We start from the raw sequence: 19,262 nt of genomic DNA, 5'->3' as shown, positions 1-19,262 counted from the left end.
GTCGAATTAAAAACATTTATATTATTTATTATTTACTTTTATTAAACCGTCCAAAAGCCAGTCAGCTGTTTTTTAACCAATCAGGTGTTACCTAGCTCCCACGCCCTGGGACGTCCTGTAGCCCCGCCCCTTAGCGGTTCACTGCCCGTTGCTGCATTCAAAGACCTCTGCGAAGCTCAGAGTTTTGAAGTCCAACTTATCCAACTATTATAATCGTCATGTTTCTCACATATTTCATCAGGAAGATGACATTATAGAGCCACCTATTTATCATCACGTGCATGCCTTCCACATTTTAAACGAGATGGGTGATATGATAGAAAATAATTTAACATTTTATTTTTTGTATCACATTTAACTCATCTCCAGTTGGGATGAAGTGCGTTTTACGATACTTTAAGAGTACCCAGAAGGCAGCACAATCCACCGAGTGGTGCTGTGATATTGAGAGGTCATACATTCACGAAAAACAAGCAAAGCAAAACAGGTACGTGTCGGTGCTGACTGAATTAACACCTTTAATTAACTCAAAGCACAACCCGATTAAATTAACGTTTAACCCGCCTCGATACGTGCGTCTGCAACCTGAACTAAAGTGCTAGCATCTTAGTTAGCTTGTGTACTATGTGGCTAACTAGCTGGTGGATGTTAGTTCACCAGGAGCTGCACTGAAGTGGTTTGTTTTGATGTTTATTATCAGCATTTGATGTTGTTGGGATTTAATATCCTGCGTGAGTATTCAGGCACTGCAGTGTTTGAGTTTCAAGGGTGTTATTAGCCACCCTGCTAGCTGAATTAGCTGCATTCAGGAGCCGGCATCGTGTCGTGACTTCCCCAAACCCATCTGTCAGTGTGTGTGTGTCAGTCACGGCATTTATTTCATCAGCTACTTACCATGTGACACATAGGATCTGCTTGGCACTTTCAGTAGGTATAGTAGGAGGTGTTAGCTGTCAAGCTACAAGCAACATCAGCACGTTGTTTGTGTTTGCAGCAAAAAATATTCAACATCTGTGTCTTTTTGAACGCAGCATATTATCTGTAATCTCGTGTTTGTACCTCCTGCAGGTGTTTCCTTTAAACCCTGTTCAGTCTGCAGACGACAGAGGTGATTGTGGCCTTGTTATGTCATGAGCATTGTGATGTAAGACTGCTGCACAATAAACCACATTCCTGTGATTGTCTGATGTTTGTACACACCTAAAGAAAAAGCCAGTGCACTTAATGAGTACCAGTATGTTCACAGGCAAGAGCTGGAGCTATTAGATGCCAGTCTTAGGTCAATTAGTCAATTCACTGGCATTTTATAGACAGATCATTGTAAGCTGTTGCTGTATGTTCAACCCCGTGTACAAACAGTGCAAGTGTTGACCTTCTTTGATGCAGACTTTGTTTTTTTCAGCTTAGTTTCTTTTATCTTTAACTCACAGGAAGCTTTGGAGCAGGCAGGCCTCTAACAGTTTTGAATCTGACTCAGTAAGATCAACATATTAAAATGTTTTAGCAACCTGTAACATTAAATAACGCCTGGAGAAGCAGAGCATGCTGATGGCAGGTTGAGTAGTGTGTTATTTTCGCAGAGATAATTGTGTGTTGTTGTGCTTGTTTCTGTGCTGTTCAGTGATGGGGGGAGGGTGCAACACCCTACAGCTCCATACTGCAGCAGAGCTATTATTGGAGCAAAGGTGGAGGCCTAACTGTGCAGACAAATATCTCTTAAATAATAATATCTGTCCTCACAGTGCAGGGTGTTGAACATTCCCATCAAATGTCAAATTGTGATTTGAGAACCTTGCCCTTTTAAAATAAAGAATTGTTGAAAAGCATGTGCTGTGTATCATTCTGGAAGTGAAACGTCGAAACCGTTTCTGTGGCTTCTGTTTGGCATCACTGCAGCATTCATCCTTCCTCAAACAAGGCACACTTTGTCGAAGTATTGCTTGTTTGCTAATCCAAAATAGAATGAATCGATTGTTCTTGCTTTCAAACTAGTACACTTTGTTTGTTTGTTTTCATTTCTAACATTGTGTGTGAACATTAATTAACATGTCTGCTCTTTATCAGAGAAAGCCAGGATGTCTGGAGAGCTGTCCCTCAACATTAACATCAAGGAGCCAAGATGGGACCAAGGCACGTTTATGGGGCGCGCCAAGCACTTCTTCATGGTCACAGATCCCAGAAACGTCCTGCTGTCCTCTGAGACTCTGGAGGAGGCCCGAGTGATTGTGGAGGACTACAGGTAGAGGGGTCATGTGATGAAGAGGGTGGAGTAGGTGTATAAATGATGATGTCGTGGTGGAATAAATGGAAATGATCATTGACCAAGTGGTGACATGGCTATTTGAACCTTTCAGACTAAAACACAGATGCCAATAGGAATAATCACCTTTTCTTAATGGAGCATGTGTCTAGAAATCTGTTCAAATTATGTTTTGTGTAGATAAATTTATTTTACACACTGTAAGTAAGAAGGGATATCTGGGATCTGCGTATTGTACGAACACGTTTGTGTGACTGCTGCTGCTTTAAATGAAGTGAAAAAACACTACATCACTTCACTGTTTTGATTGTTTCAGAGCCGGCACCGCAAAGCCTGGCCTGACGGAGGATGAGCTCTGGAGAGCCAAGTACGTCTACGACTCCGCCTTCCACCCTGACACAGGAGAGAAGATGTTTGTGATTGGCCGGATGTCTGCTCAGGTGCCAATGAACATGTCGATCACAGGCTGCATGCTCACCTTCTACAGGTACAGCAAACTGAAAATGGCTTCGTCAGAATAAAATGGAGAAAATGTAATCAATATAAAAATGAAAATATGTAGTCTGAGCTGAATAAATATGATATAGTGATTTTGAATTTAACCTCACAGCTTACTGCACTGCATAAAAATAGTTTTAATCCCTGCATGGAGTGAAAATCCTCTTAAAGACCTGAAATATCGCTCTCACTACAGAATACTCATAAACAACAAACAGTCAATTTCAACAAAAACAACAAACAACAAAAAGTCAATTTCAGTTTTAATAACCAATGTATTAGTTTGACATATTTATCAAGTGGTCACGGATTGTGTTTGACATCAAATAAACAGATCAGTTTCAGTTTTCAGGTCAACAATGCAATGACCCGTGTTGGACAAGAAGAACCGGCTCGCTCAGCATGAAGAGCACTAATTGCGTAACAGCACCAGACATAAAGGATAAAAATAAGCTAAAGAAGCAAAAAACAATATAAAAAAAGAATATAGAATAGAATATAAAAATATATATATTTGTATATTATTTATATATTTATATTAACGTGTAGTGTATATAAGTATGTATAAGTGTTCTATAGACTGTACTGTATGCTCTGTCAGCATATACAGGTATTGGAGAAGTATCACTGTATGTATGAACATACTATATAAATAGGATACATTACACTATTTAAAATATTGATAGAGTAAAGTGGCAGGTGTCCACAGGGATATTGCGCAGAGTATTGCATTTTTGCAGACAGGGTAAATTGATTTTATAGAGGGATTGCAGACAGAAAAGTCTGGCACAGTAGCAGCAGTCATGGTTCATGGATATGTTGCAGACAGCAGCCCTGTTAGATTATGAGTCAGAAGTCTGACAGCCTTGGCATTAAAAATTCGATCAGATTATTCCGATTGAAACAATAGCCAATAACTGTCCTGATAGTCCAAGTCAAGTTTAATCATAACATTGTTAATTACGTTTAATTTATTTGATGTTGAACATGTTAGACCTCCATATTTTACCCCATTAGAATAACGTAAGTTACTCTGTTCACAGTTTAGTTTGGTAATCAGTGGTCTACTACAGTCCATTTTAGCACACTGCCACTGGAGGGCGACAATATCTGAAATCTACAAATTCTTCAATTGCAAAACTAACATCAGATTATTTATCAGGGAAAGAAGAGCAGTGTACAGATACAGATATGTACTGAGAAATGAAGAAGATCAAATCAGAGAGACAGTGGTTTGACTTCAAGACACTGTTTAATTTAGAAACAAAGAATAAATCTAGTACATCAACCAGCCACTTTTTTAGTTACAATGTGATCTAATACAGCAGTTCTGCCATAAATTCTACATAAGCTTATAATGTTTTAGTTTTTGTTCTAACACTGTCAGAGGTCATAATTCTACTTTATGTTTATAATGGAGGTGTTAGTGGGTGCTATTCTTGTACAGGAGTGCGTTATATTGAGAGGCTTTTCTAATATCATGTATGTAAATGACAAAATATTAGAAACACCTCAATACAAGTCTGTCCTGTTTAACACCACTGCAAACTACAACCTAAACAGTAAACGTATAGTTAAATTAATACCTCTCTGTAGAATTTATGGCAGAGCTGTCGTATTGGATCACATTGGTTTGTGCAAGTGTATATCTCTTGAAGTGGTCGGTCAGTGTACGTGTTTCACGGCAACATAGATCAAGGGACATAACCCCACAAGATGATAAAAATCTTTCAGTTGCAGAAAACGGAACTGCAGCCACGTGTGTTTCTGTGGTTTTATAGAGCTCCACTACACAAACGATGTCCTGTTCTTTCGCTTTTGCATATCAATCAAAACTGAACATGTCATCTGTACATAGTAAGGACAGAATGTTTTTGATGATAGTGTGTGTATGTCTGTTATACTCTGTTGCTACGGTGCCAATTTTTAAAAAATTTGTACTGTAAACACGTCATTCCTTTGTGTGTACAGGACTACTCCAGCAGTGGTGTTCTGGCAGTGGGTTAACCAGTCCTTCAACGCTGTCGTCAACTACACCAACCGCAGTGGAGATGCCCCCATGACTGTGAAGTAGGAAGGACTTCTCACCTCACTTCCCCTCTAGATCATTGCTGTCCTCCCTCTAAACTAGTGTCTGTAAGGAGACGGTGGGAGCTGCTGTCCTCTCCCCTTCCCTCACAGCGGTATTACGTTCCACTGTTAAGCATGTTCAGCTCCATGTCACCATGCACTCATGTTGACATAGGTTATGTGCTCCCTGTTGATGTCAGGTCGATGACATGCATACATTTGCACACTGTTATCATGGTGCCACCAAATGCATCCATTAGATGCTGCAGGAATGCATCAAATGCATGCATTTATAAAGAATAGGAGGGTGTCTTTTCTATGCCTCATCATTATGTTTGAGGATGTCCTTGTTTTCTACCTTTGCACATCCTTACATAGCATGAATTTGCTCTCTTGTGTGACAGATTGTCAGCCGCAGATATGTGCTGTAGCATAAGTTGGCTATTTTTAAATGTGTGACAGTGTGAAACTAGGAAGTGGATGATTAATGTGTGATGTCTAATGCATCTTCTCACAGTCAGCTCGGTGCAGCCTACGTTAGTGCCACCACTGGAGCTGTGGTCACTGCCCTTGGACTCAAGTCTCTAGCTACGGTAATTCCTCTGGTTCAAGTGAATAAACAGTGGAAGTAAAACAAATGTAATCCAGATACAGACAAAGCCGATCTGTTTAACATCTATTTACATCTATTTACATCTATTTACATAAAAATATTTCTGTGGAGCTTTTGTTGCTGGTTGTCTGAATGTCTCTCTGGTTGTGTCCCATCTTTGCAGCGTCTTCCTCCAATCGTCAGCCGGTTTGTCCCCTTTGCTGCTGTTGCTGCTGCTAACTGTATCAACATTCCCTTCATGAGACAGAGGTGAGAACTCTAAAGGGAAAGTCACTCAGGAGCTTTTATGAACTGTGAGGGCTTCTACAACTGCTAGCTTTTTTCTTCTTCTTCTTCCAGGGAGTTAAAGTACGGTATCCCTGTGACGGATGAGAACGGAAACCGGTTAGGAGAGTCTCCTAATGCTGCCAAGCAGGCCATCATGCAGGTGGTGGTGTCGAGGATCGGCATGGCAGTGCCAGCAATGGGTAACAACCACATTATTACAGAACCTACAGAGAATGATCACCCAAATCTGCAGCTCCTCTTGGCTTTACTGAGCTTTATAATGCGTTTCAGCTCATTATTTAGCTGTCCCACCCACAACTTTATTGTTTTGGCTCACTCATGCTCTCAGGCAGCTATTTTCTTCTGTGAAAAATGAACCTCTAAAAGCCGACTGTACACCGCCTGCTCAGCATCAGATGACAGACACCCACAGGTAGCGACAAGCTGGTAATCATAGTGGAACATATAGCAGCTTAAGAGCCTGATATTTCCCTCTTGGTGGAGACCAAACACAGAGCTAAAAGAGAGTGACAGAAAGAAACCACAAAACTAGAAATGCTAATATTTCTCCTACTAGAGTTGTAAATAAGCAACTGTTTGTTAATTTAATGTTGTAATATAACCATATAATAATATAAATCTAACTTTTTTTTTCTTTTTTTTTTTACAGCTATCCCACCTGTTATAATGAACGCTCTGGAGAAGAGAGCTTTCATGAAGGTAAGCAAAGACTGCATGACTGTCATGCTTGACTATGTTTGTGGATTTATTGGGTGTGCTGTTGTTTTGTGAGGCTGAAAATAGTACAGTACTCACATTCCACGTGTATACATGCATCGAATGCTTACGTCCATGCAGAGAAACTTGTCAAACTTCCAATTTGTCTGCCTGATTTCACTGCAGCTCTGCCCTCTCTGATTTTGTCTGTCTGTAGCGATTCCCAATTCTGAATGCTCCGGTCCAGGTGGGGCTTGTCGGCCTGTGGTAAGTACATGACACACAGGGTATGACTATGGATAAGGATCTGAACAAGTGACACCATCTATAACATCAATCTCTATCTCTTTTCAGCCTGGTGTTTGCAACTCCACTGTGCTGCGCTCTCTTCCCACAGAAAAGGTACCAGCATCCACATCACTCAGGTTATACTTGGACATTTAACATGTAGCAGCAATTTTAAAATCCTCTTTAACTGTCTCTTTGTAGCTCTATGAGTGTGAGCGGGCTGGAAGCAGATCTGCAGGAGAGGATACGACAGGCCAGTCCAAACATCACCACCGTCTACTTCAACAAGGGCCTGTAGGACCAGCCAACACATCTCCATGCACACGCACAAGACACACAGACACTCACACATATTACGTACACATGACTGTTGTCCTGTGGGCACAAGTGGGAGGGCAAAAACAAAATTAATTTATGTTATATTTTGTTGTTATGTGTACTGCTGCAATTCTTTTTATTTCACTGCATGGAGCTGCTCCAAGTGTAAGAGTAGAAGATTCACTGAAGGGAAAACTAAAGATTTTGAGAAAGACGATCACTGACAGTTCTTTGTGTGCATCGATGCGATCCTAAGAAAAGAAAAGAAAAATGACTCCTGGGATATATATATATATTTTTTTTTATTATTATTGTTTTGTGGTGTGTTTTCTGTCTTCCTCCAGTCAAAACTGCCTCTACAGGGTGGCAGTGACGAAGTTACTGATTTGTGTTCCAGTCACCAATATTTCAGGATGAAGGCCTGTGCTTGTAAGTCGTGTCTGTAATTGCTTCTGAATGTTAAATGATCTTTTGCCTTGTGCCCTTTGTCACTTAGAGTTTCCCATTCTTGTCTAGTCTTCGTCGCATTTGTTTGTAATATTTTAAGCTGTTACACACTGACTATAGTATGGTAAGAGTCTTGCCACCTTGTGATTCCACCATGTGGTTATACTGGAAAAGCCAGTGCGTTGATTAGCTCTAAATACTCCAACCATTGATGAATTACATTCTCTTTTGTTGTACTCTTTGTAAACAGGTGCAGCTTCTTACTCTCTTCAACTCTTCTTTAAGTGTACTTAAAGCCCGTTCATATTCATAGACTAGGTAATGAGTTGCTAGGTACACGTGGCAAAAAATATGTAGAAATTATACTGCAAAAGCTCGCGAAGCACAGAGAGTGATTTTTCTTTCTCAGCATAAATATGTACTATGCCATGGAGGTGGCAGCCTGTTTTTTTAAGGCCTTCTATTATTTAAGATCACTTTATGAGCTAGTTGCCAACTTTTGCGGCATATTAATGAATTCTATTGTTGTAGGAGGTAGTGTTTGTTTGGTGGTTGTGTCAGGTGGAGTTGTATACCGTGTTGTGTCTACATGTTGCTAAGAGGACATGCTTAATGTTTAAACGCAGTGATGTGCAGAAGACGGACGACAATGTATTGCTGTTGTGACATGAAAGCTTTTTTTGTGGGTGAGATTTTATCTGAGGGATCATATGAGCAGGGTCAAAGCTGTCTGATTTCAGTGGGACATGCAGGGTTTTACGTGCAACACCTATCTAGCCTTCTGTGAAACTGAGGTTTGCACCAGAGCGATTATCATCATACCAAATGAAAAAAGCTAAAGTTACACAAAGTACTGAATGCTTATTTCTAGTTCAGTGGGTCATGTGTGCTCAGTCTTTGTTGTTGTGTGGTTAAAGTGGACAGTTTGAGCTTCTCTCATTTAAATTGATTCACTTTGATCCCAAGCTCTCCAGTGTGCTATAGTGATAGATGGTGTCTGTGAGGTGAGATGAATTTATCCTGGTGTTGTCTGTCTGGATCATATAAGAATAAATATATTTTTATTGGATCTATTAAATAAATAAATATATATATGCACAATTTATGAAGCACATATGCATGAGGGATTTTAGAGATGTTAAGCATAAGAAAACTCTAACAGCTGCTGGTGTCACACGAATACAGATGTGTGGGGTTAGAGCTACGAGGGGTTAAGATTAGAAGAGTGTTCCTCTAATCTGACTTGATACAGTGAATACAGTCACAGATTACCAGCTACGATTCAATGTGGAAAGTGATGTTTTGTGTACGCTGGTCACTACCCTACTACCCCCCGAGCAGTAAGATTGTACAGGATATTTCATTCATCTTCGTCAAGCATCTGTACTCACTTGAGTTTCTGAAATTTGAAGTTGTACAATCAATAATTTAAAGTAAATTCTGGAGGTTAAGGTACTGTAGCACAACTTGAAATACACAATGATTGTGTTTCTATGATCTCCTGAAACTGAATCCAAAATTTTACAAACATACACGACCCTATCCTGAAAGCGACGTCGTCTTAATGAGTCTTTACTGAACATGAATGTCTCATTTTGCAATGAAAATCTTCTTCCAACTGTTACCCTCTCACTGTCATTCATATTTTCACATAAACACATAAAAACCTCTTGGAAAACGAACTATCTCCCGGTCAAGACATTTTTGTTCTGTTATCATTATTGTGTGTTGTGTTTAGGGTGTTTTCCTGCTGAGGGTGAAACTGCACTATATAACCTTTGCTGTGCTGTTGTAGGAGCTAGTTGGACTTGTGTTGCTATTTAAAAGGAGGTTTTTAAAAGTGATATTGAAGATTGTATTTGTTTGTCATGCTGGATAATGTTGAATGAACTATGGTCGTGTTACTGCTAATTTGTATTTCATTCATTGTCTGGCAGCTTTTTCATTGTTCATAACCAAGTAAATTAATTTCTGCTTCTTTTTTTTTCTTTTTCTTTTTCTTTTGAATTATGGCGCAGAAGTGTCAAGAACAAAACTAGGAAGGGCTTTAATCGGCATTGAAACACATTCAAATTGTAAATTGTGTCTCAGCTTGTGACTGTACTGTACCACCGCAACATGTCGCACCATAGGTCTAGCCAAAGATAAGACGGGTATGAATTGTACAAGATCGTGGAGAGGAAGCGCGTAGCTTTTTTTCATTTCAGCTTTATCGTGTGGACATTCTTGCCAGACATTTCTCCTGTTAAAACATGTTTTTACATGGTTTCTTTTTTCTTTACAAACGTTCTCAGTGCAACACCAAATTTTCAAGAACGTCACAAAAGTACATAATATGTTAACGGATTGGAGATTTAAATAGATCACAACACAGAGTTTAATTTCTGTTAAAGGTCATTTACTCTATTCACATCCCAACAGGTGCACTGGTTGAAAACATGCCATCAAAAAAAGTCACATCTTTGCATACTGAAGGCACAAATGTAAAGACAATCTGTGTTATCGTTACACTTCATTAATGGTTTAATTATTTCATGCACATGCAGCCTAAACACATGCAGTCCTGTCAGTATTGTTACAGTGTTTTCTCCCTCTGTTTTGTATTGTGTTGAAATATATTTCCTTGATGTGAAATGTATTTTACTCAGAGCAATAGAATAAAATATGTAACATTTAATGTCCAAACCTGTCTCCTTTTTAATGTAATTTTATAAATAATGTATACGGTAACAGTGAAGCTTGGAAATAGAAGCATGGATTTGTATTATGTCTACTGGAGTTATCAGTTCACAGGATTATAGATTTCTACTTGAGAACTTTCTAAGAATTCTGTTCAGGTATGATGACATGCTTGGACTCATCCCTGGCTTTCAGCAGAGACTGGGCACTTTGCCTTCATTTGACATGTTATGCAAATGTCCTGATTCTGTTTCGGTTTCTCTTATGAATGAAGTTTCTGTGTGTATGAGTCAAACGGGTGTGTCACTCATTTTAGTTTAACTGGATATTTAGTGCTATTTGAAAGCCCACAGCGCCGGTGACCTCATCACAGAAACTTCTAATCTTATCACAGGGTAGGATGACATTCAGGATAAAATTGGAATGGGAAGTTCACTATTACACAACAGTAATAAGCCTCTGATGAGCATGCACTTGGACTGTTTAAACTGAAAGGAAACTGTACTAGTGCATTATACCTACTTTCCATGCAGATGACAAAAACAGAGTCTGATGGTTTTTAAGCAGGATAATATCAGTTCAACTTTTTACCATATACATGCATAAAGGAGGATGCTGAAGCTACAATAGTATTGTACAAATTTAGCAAAAAAAAATAGCTGCACCACAGATGTCTGGTTATACAACGTGGTTACTAAAAATTAATCCACACCTGCCAGCCAATCAAATACAACCACAAGCGTTTTTTGTCCTGCTCTTGCGGAGAACTCATTGTGTTGTTATGCTGCTCTAACATATAGATTTAAACAAACACATGAGCACAGTGCAGATATGGTGACGAGGTCTTCTTTATTTATTACTTAGATTTTTTTCACATGTACAACCACACATGCATGTGCCACCTGCTTCAAACGCTACAAACATTCCTCAACAGGGCGGCAGCGGCTGAATCTTTGTGTGTTTGAGCATCAAACCTGCTCCTCTCAGTGTTGAGTTTAGAGTCAAGCTATCATTATTACACACACAGACCACAGACACACTTGTCCGCCATGTTGGAGGTCTGTTTACGTGCCTGAGCAGGAGAAGCGAACAGAGATAACAGACAGGAATGTAGGTATACAGAATAATTAATTCAAGTTTTCAGGTGATGTTAAATTTCATGGTTGATGTACCTGATGAAAAACGCTGCCTTTGTACCCGTTTTTGATACCAGCTTCTAGAAATAGCTTCAAGGTGGAATAATCTAATAATATTGATACCATCCTGCATTTCACAGTAACATAACAGTAAATTATGTGCCAAAAAAAGATCATAGATCATGCGATACTAGACGATGCAAACAGACTTAAATGTCATTATATTAGCAGTACTTCAGTGATGGATGGACTTTAACTCAACGTGTCAATGCAAAAATGATTTCTTATGTCCAGTTTTGATCTAAATACAGTGCATATTACCTAATGTGATTTGTGTTAGGGGGGAAAAAAACTATTTAACTGGTACAATTTTCTTAACAGCCTCTAAAACATCTGCAGTATCCACCTTATCGCCGAACTCCTTCTCACGATGTTCCAGGAGAATCCCCTGCAAACACAACATGCGATTAAAATACAGACAAGTTCTGTAAAAACTTTATGAAGTTCAGATGTTGATGCCACGCTAACCTGCTCTCCTGCTCCGATGACAAACACTCCTCCGAGGATGAAGCCCTCCCCATTCATGTTGCCCTGGTAACCGGACCTCCAAGCCCGCATGAAGTTCTGCCACACTCCGAGGCGAATGAAGCCCAGACCGCCCATCTTCCTCTGCAGCGGGCCGTAGAAGTGTTTCTGCAATGACACCGTTTAGTTTTAGTCTTTTTTGTTTCACATTAAACTAAATGACTCATGTATCTGTGCGTCACCCAACCACAGATACATGACTCATTATCCAGCAACACCTGATGATTCATTCATTCAATCATTCATTACTAAAATTACTATATGAGATCCACACCCAAACTATTAACTGAACAGAAAGTTCATCAGTGACCATTTTATTTTCAGTTTTTTAGATTAGATGTACTTCATTTAATATCTCAAGCTTCCTGAAAGTCACTCATTTCCATTTTTCTGATTTTTTTATCACAGAAAATTAAGAAAAAGAGAAAGTGTTCAACCTTTCTGGACTTTAGGAATGTGTGAAGAACATACAAATATTTTCTAACATTTTACAGACTGAATTATTAAAAACATATTTGAAGAAATGTTCTGTAGATGAATTAATAAGTAAAATGTGGTTAGGTTTGTGCTGCTAAGATACAAAAAAGGAGTTACTCTAAATGTAAAGTAGTTTAGACTGACTGACATGAGAGTGAGATCTGCTAACCTGTTCATCTATGTAGATGTCCCCAGCGAAGTGCGGTCTGAAGTCCTGGATCTCTGTGCCGACGTTCTCCTTCACCACGGCGACCAGAGGGACCCCGAGCTCTTCCAGCTGGGGCTTCAGAGAGGACAGCTCAGAGGCCTCCTACAGAGAGAAAGAAGAGAGCGAGAGATGTATATTTCCCATACACATGATTTAAATTTTAACTAAAAGTTATGCGTAACACCGTCTTCCTCACCTCTCTGCACAAAAATCATCCAGGCCGTCGTACGGCCATGACCACAGCCCCATTCGTCTCCCACAGGCTCTTTGCTTTGATGACCTTCTGATCTGCAGACGAAACAAGAAACTGTCTCTAAAACAAGTCTCCAATCTCCAATTTAAAACAAAGATTGTCGTGGATGCAGCCTTCAAATGGAGAAAAGGCGAAATGTTCATGGTCACACGGAACGGTCTATAACACAATAACTTCAGCTTCAGACAAAGACCTTTACGGTGATCTGATTTGTAACATTAGCAGCCGATCAGAGCGCCTACCTACCCAAACAACAGGGAAATGGAAAATGCAAATTTTAAAGGCCTGATTAAAACTAAACTTGTCAAACCAGATTTTTATTTCTGTTTTTAAAGTGAACCTTGAAACAGTTTTTTAATGTTAACATTATCATTTTATTAATTAATTCACATGTTTTTAAATGATACCCATTAACTGTTGTTTTTATAAATCCCTTTTTAATTTGAACTATTTTTTGACTAGTTACATTAGAAAATTCTTTTTGCAATTTGTCTTTTTACTTCCCATTAAAATGTCAAATAAATAATTACTTTTCAACTTTAATAATGTGTTAATTATTACTTACCATCTGTGGTGGAGCGCAGGTCAGTATCTTCAAGGTGCTCCAGCGTTGCGTTGGCAGCTTTAGTCAGACACAGATCGGTGTTGGCCAGGAAGATCCCGGCTAGCGCAGCGCCAACAGCGCCCAGACCCAACGACCACATCCCCATCCCCAACAGCTCACCCTCCAGCCCGGACCCAGAGGACAACACTGCAGCACAAAAAAGCAAAAACATGGGGAGAGAAATATGTCACAGGTCTGATATAAAAAGATCACGAAAGATACTTCTTTCACGTCGCCTGTAGCTGGGTCACTAGATGTGCAGATTAGAGATTCACCAGTTAAGGGGTTTCACTATCAACCGCAGTCTAAACCATTATCAGTAGACAACACACCATTCCTGTGGTAGAGTTATCAACTTTAAAACACAATAGATAATAAAATCTACTTTCATAACACTCTTCAGTGTCATGAATGTCTAGACTCCCAAACACAGGTCACAACTGAAACACTCAATATGTCCTTGCCTGAAGCGGGCTTGTTTGGGTCAGGACTGGCTTTGGCTTCACTTTGGTGAAACAGAGCATTCTGGATTCTTAGAAACTGAGGCCTGGCTGCGGTGGTGAGCTGGCTGCTCATGGTAGCGCTCCCCAGAGAGAGGGCAGAGCAGCGTGGGGATATTCTCCACCTCAAAGCTGTCGAACACCTGGACAAAGCCAGCATCGGGACCGTGGAAAAGGTCTGACCCCTTTGACTACAAACACCCTCAAGATTTCACTGAAAGAAAGAAACACAAGTCCTTTCTATGAAAGTTAAACCACTCATGCCATGCCTCAGAGCTTTTGCAAGCCTGGCTTTTAAAAGGAGCCTGCATGTGATTCCACAGAGAAGGATACCAAGGTATCTCTTTTCAAGTCTAGGAAACCCGCATAAAATATTATACGTACCATTAAACCAGAGTGTGTGATATCAACATAAAAGCACAGAGTACAAATTGTATGGTCCTTATCTTAATAATCTTTCTGGGTGTGACGGTGCAGCATTTGCAGCTACACTTCTCCTATTTTTGCACCCATAGCTCTCTTGTTTGTGATCACATCTACATAGTAAAAGACACTGAAAACACCAACATATGATAAAGGTTACAAGATGCTACACAGAGGAAGTCAATAGTCAAAGTCAAAGTCAATTTAATATTACACAGAAAGAAAATGACTTTAAATTGAACTAGGATCAAATCTATTTTATGTCTATTTCAAACTAAAAAGTAGAAAGTCTTATACTAACTTGTCTCCGTTTCCAGAAAGACTTGTTCTCCTCAAGTTACCTCATCAGGTTTCAAACAGTAAATCACCCAAATGCATGTGTGTACTGACTCTTAAAAACAGGGAAGAACAAGAGCTGAAAAAAAAAAATGATAACAGCAGCAACCAATCGAGACAGACGTCCACGCCTGCAAAACAAGGACGAGTCTAGATTCCATAAATGCATCTGCAGAACAAGCTGTTACAGAAGCTGTCAGCACTGCTGCTGATAAACATGCTGCCATGCTGCCAAATACTTTGACGGTGACAAAGCTAACAAAGGAAGAGCTGTGACTGAGCTGAGACGCCAAGACTTGCTACAAGGAAAGTGAAAACATGAATAAATAAATATAACAATCACCACCAGCAGCCAGATTTAACCTTCGCTGGTTAAATGTTAAATGTTAGCTCGTAATGGAGTATTTCTACTCAGTGGTATCGCTACTTCTTTTAATAAGTAAAAGATCTGATTACTTCCAAAGCTTACGTTTAAATACACTTCAAAACTCTGTGTTGCCTGGAAGAAATGGGAACACGGCATCTTTACTTACAGCTGGATAGAGCTGCTTGTTTTTCGAGCAAGCTTAAAAAATATTGCACAACACCTAACTTGATTTATTGGTTGATTTATTACTGTGTTGTTAAGTTTTACTCCTAATACTCTATAATTTGCAGCTCTGTGTGCAACCATATTTCCCAAAAAACTGGCACACTGTGACACATGGTGGGATGTTCCTGTTCCTGGCACGGCTCGCACGTCATCACATTTGGTTTCTTTAGAGCAGCTTTCTTTAGAAACAAGGTTTTAGTTGTGTCATACAGACATTTAATTTAATCTATCTATTTTAGGGTTGCAAAAGGGGTGAAAAGTTTTTCAAATTTCCAGAAACTTTCCATGGGAAGTTAAGCTAGGGAATTGGAAACCTTCCATGGTAATTATGGTAATTTATGGGAATTACCTGGACATTTGGGGTAATTTAGTAATTGGGGGTAAACTAGTATCATATAAGATATGATATGATATAAGCCTCATCAATGGTCAATGAAATGATGCTGGATATATCTTATTTATCTAGTTTACCAGCAAGCTATCTACTGTATGAATACATTTTCATTTGCTCGAAATCAGGTTGTTTTAATCAAAATTATGCACAGATACACTTTCCCCAGCTATATTTAAATTCCCTGTTAAGAGACAAGCTTATTTTTTCTTTATAAATTCCCGTTTATTCACATGGAAAGTTTCCAAATTTGAAAATCTGCAAGCCTAACCTACCTATAATTTATTTCCTGATTTTTTTTACATTGCTACTTTTATTGACCTTACCTGAACACCTGTGACGTGTAAAGGTGAGGTCGCACAGACAGCTAAAGCTAATGCAGATGATGACCTTGTTACTGTCTCATCGGTGATATTACAATAAGGAAAACCGACTAGGACAAGTTAATGTAATCACATTTGAGGTCACTCGGTAATTATAAAATGAATATACACTCTGAGTGTGCTGCAGAGTTAAGGTTGCTACTTACAGCTGCTAAATGAGCTCGTTGCCTCGGTAACGCTTCAGTCTTTATTGAGCCTGGAGCTAACAGGGCTTGTTGAGGTAGATTCACCTTTGCATGAGCTGTAAGGATGATTTAAAGTTGACACAGTAGTTATGTAATGAAGGTTCACTCACCACGATCAATGGAGAGACGAGCTGTGCGTCTTTGTAAACAGATCTCTGCGCAGGCGTACTAAACGATCCAAGACAACCGCTGCGCAGGGAAACTAATCGAGCAAGATGGCTGGCTCGGATTTGAGCTTTGACATCAAGACAAGAGCAAAAGAAACCACACAGAGAGGTAAATAAGCAGCCAGTGTTTCTGTGAGCACGGCTGCTTTATTGGTTTATTTAGCACTCAGAGACTGTTCATTTTCCTTCATGTCAGGCTTTAAACTGTCTTTGTTCAAAGTGTTGATTTATTTGTGTGCAAGCATCAGAGTTGTCCCCTCTGCAGAGTTTAGAGACATGTCTTCATTAAAACACACACAACAAAAAAACAGCACATAACTAAGACTGAAAAAGGCAGACAGTGGGTTAACAAAGAGTTAGTCTGAGTGTTGCATTACATAACATGCCAGCAAAAAGTGAAATGCAGTGCGAGTACAGCATGTTAGAGGCTGTGTTGTGGTGGAGAAAAGACATTATTACATAATGCCACGATAACAAATAGTCCATTCATTCACATTTTGAGGTCTATCTTGCTTTGTCGTCGTGCATTTTGCGGGCTGTCGTCAGTAAAGCCAACATATTCACTTTGTCCCCAAACTCCTTCTCACGGTGCTCCAGTAAAATGCCCTGCAGGAAACATAACATAAATCTTTAAAACATCCACATACATGTCTAATAAATGTTTTTATAATGTAAGTTACTACCTACCTGATCTCCAGGCCCAATGACAAAGACTCCACCCAGGACAAATCCTTCACCTCTAAAGTTTCCCCTAAAGCCTTTCCGGTACGCTCGCCAGAGATTCCTCCACACACCAATACGCAGGACCATGGAGAGAAACATCCACCTCTCTTGAGGGCCGTAGAAATTTCTCTACGAGGATAATCGAGGAAAATCAGCTTATTGTCTTAAATTACACAACAACCCTCCTTGTTTTAATGTTTTAAAGCCATGTGTAAGGAAAGGGTTTTTGCCAAAGCAGACCTTGTGATCCACATAGACCTTTCCAGAGAAGTACTTCTTGAAGCAGTCCAGCTCCTTGCCAAGGTTTTCTTTGACCACGGCAAACAGAGGAACCTCAAGGTCCTGCAGCTGGGACTGTAGAGAGGACAGCTCAGCAGCCTCCTGGAGAAGATAAAGAGAATAAATAGCATGGATGAACTAGTCAAGTGACTGCAGAGTTACATATACAGGCATGTCTTTTCTTACCTCTCTGCACAATAATCATCCAGGTCGCCGTACAACCATAATCACAGCTCCAGTCTTCTCCCACAGAGTTTTTGCTTTGTGTCGCTCATGGACTGAAAGACACAGAAGAGCATTATTGAACCTAAATGTCGCTCGCTCTTCTTCTTCGTCATTGCTTTGGACAGCTAGGAATTTGTGGATTGATGCTTTCATACATAATACATAATCTCAGACACCAAAAGTTGGATTGCATTTACATGGAAGAACTAAAAAGACTTTAGAATTTAGCATGTCTGAGTAGATCCTGCTTGTTTCTGACTCACCGCCTCCAGTGGTCTTCAGTTCTGTGGCCTCCAGCACTTCTAGGTTGGCCCATGCTGGCTTCGTCTGGAACCAGTCTGTGATGTTGCTGATGAACTCTGCAACAAGCAGGCTCACAGTCTTTAGGACTGCAGTCACAGTCACCATGACCCTGAACTCCACTGACAGAGAAAAAAATATGAACTTAAAATATGTTCCTGCTTCAGGAACTTTGTTTATTTCTCACCAGTCAGCTCAGTTTAGCATGGCTATCACCAAGTCTTTGAGAGAAACAGGTGCACTCATGCTTGGCTTGTAATTTCTTTATCTAATCGATGTACTGTGATCAACATTTGTCTTTTTAGATCCCCAAACACAAAGATTTTGTGTTATTGTTCAGAGAGCAAGACTATACTGTTACATGTGACCACTACACACTCATTCAGAATTTGACTGGATTAACAACGTGCACAAATTCCTCAAATTAACAAAAGCAATAAAACAATAAAAAGACAAAGCAGTAAAGTCTCCAGTAGCTTAACACTTAACATTTGTTAATGTACAATGTGTCGACAAAAAGTGGAAAAAGGTGATACTCACCAGACTGTGCCTTGCTGCTAATGTGGAGGAATCTGATGTTTTCCACAGACCCTTAAGCCCTCTAGTCAATCAGTCCAATCGCAGTGAAAGCCTTGCTTATGTGACCGTAACAGGAATTCCTCAAAGACTGCTGGGAAACAAGGCTCACGTTGAGCTGAATCCTCAGTACCAGGTTCAGCATGGTGCAGAGTGGAGCTCCCATTAAAGTGCAATGCTACCCACGTAGTGTAACAGCATTTTTAATATTTTTTTCATAACATTGCCTTGATTATGTTCAAGCTGCTAACATCCATAAATATAATGAATTGCAAATGTAGGTTTAATGATCACAAAAAAACACAACTCTTCAGCCTCTTCTGATCTTTTTATAATAAGTTAATAAAGTTAATGAACACCACCTGAGTGTCTTAATAAATGTGTCAGTGGAGTGCACAAAAATGTCTTTGTCTCATTGTTTCTGCAGGTCAGTGCCAAAGTAGCTGCAGAGGCCCTGGGCTCACACTCTCAGAGCAAGACCGCCCCCTGCAGGAGGTTGGTGACCCTACAGAGCAGACACAGCATCAGTGAGTGGCTGATTTGATGTCATTATTATTTAATCTGGCAATTCTTATATCAGTTAAATGATTAATTGTTTTTTATATAACTTACCCACTGAGATTTGCGATGGCTGTATCATCAGAGGACTTCTGGAGGTGACAGCTGTCGGTGTTGTGTCTGAAGTCTGAGGTGTACAGGCTGAAGAGGCCCTCTGAGGCCCCTGTGCTGTAAATCACCACATCAGACACATAGTCATACATA

The 19,262-nt window shown here is 39.8% G+C and overlaps 2 protein-coding genes and 1 pseudogene across 7 annotated transcripts; 1 reads left to right on the top strand and 2 right to left on the bottom strand.

The window, feature by feature from the left end:
• Positions 1 to 399: 399 nt before the first annotated feature.
• On the top strand, positions 400 to 10,155 carry sfxn3 (sideroflexin 3). Its single transcript, XM_019275553.2, has 11 exons — positions 400 to 487; positions 2,065 to 2,239; positions 2,577 to 2,747; positions 4,730 to 4,828; positions 5,346 to 5,421; positions 5,605 to 5,690; positions 5,781 to 5,908; positions 6,379 to 6,428; positions 6,643 to 6,692; positions 6,780 to 6,827; positions 6,915 to 10,155. Exons 2-11 carry the CDS (start codon positions 2,076 to 2,078, stop codon positions 7,009 to 7,011), a joined length of 969 nt encoding a protein of 322 aa, XP_019131098.1. The 5' UTR covers positions 400 to 487; positions 2,065 to 2,075; the 3' UTR covers positions 7,012 to 10,155.
• Positions 10,156 to 10,990: 835 nt separating this feature from the next.
• LOC104930216 (peroxiredoxin-like 2A) lies at positions 10,991 to 16,469 on the bottom strand. Of its 6 annotated transcripts, none has more exons than XM_019267966.2 (7): positions 16,341 to 16,420; positions 13,885 to 14,134; positions 13,382 to 13,567; positions 12,760 to 12,851; positions 12,525 to 12,665; positions 11,822 to 11,986; positions 10,991 to 11,741 (listed from the first exon to the last, which is right to left on the bottom strand). In XM_019267966.2, exons 2-7 carry the CDS (start codon positions 14,078 to 14,080, stop codon positions 11,646 to 11,648), a joined length of 876 nt encoding a protein of 291 aa, XP_019123511.1. In that variant the 5' UTR covers positions 14,081 to 14,134; positions 16,341 to 16,420; the 3' UTR covers positions 10,991 to 11,645. The 6 variants fall into 6 exon arrangements, with proteins under 6 accessions (XP_019123511.1, XP_019131118.1, XP_019123512.1 ...); XM_019275573.2 differs by lacking the exon at positions 16,341 to 16,420 and adding an exon at positions 16,192 to 16,334; XM_019267967.2 differs by lacking the exon at positions 16,341 to 16,420 and adding an exon at positions 14,645 to 14,735.
• Positions 16,470 to 16,497: 28 nt separating this feature from the next.
• Positions 16,498 to 18,743, bottom strand: LOC109140624 (peroxiredoxin-like 2A; annotated as a pseudogene).
• Between the last annotated feature and the right edge of the window lie 519 nt (positions 18,744 to 19,262).

This window comes from Larimichthys crocea, chromosome III (assembly GCF_000972845.2).
Source record: "Larimichthys crocea isolate SSNF chromosome III, L_crocea_2.0, whole genome shotgun sequence".
In the NCBI taxonomy this organism is placed as follows: domain Eukaryota; kingdom Metazoa; phylum Chordata; class Actinopteri; family Sciaenidae; genus Larimichthys; species Larimichthys crocea.
The sequence above is the reverse complement of the archived record's forward strand: the minus strand, read 5'-3'. Positions and strand labels throughout refer to the sequence as shown.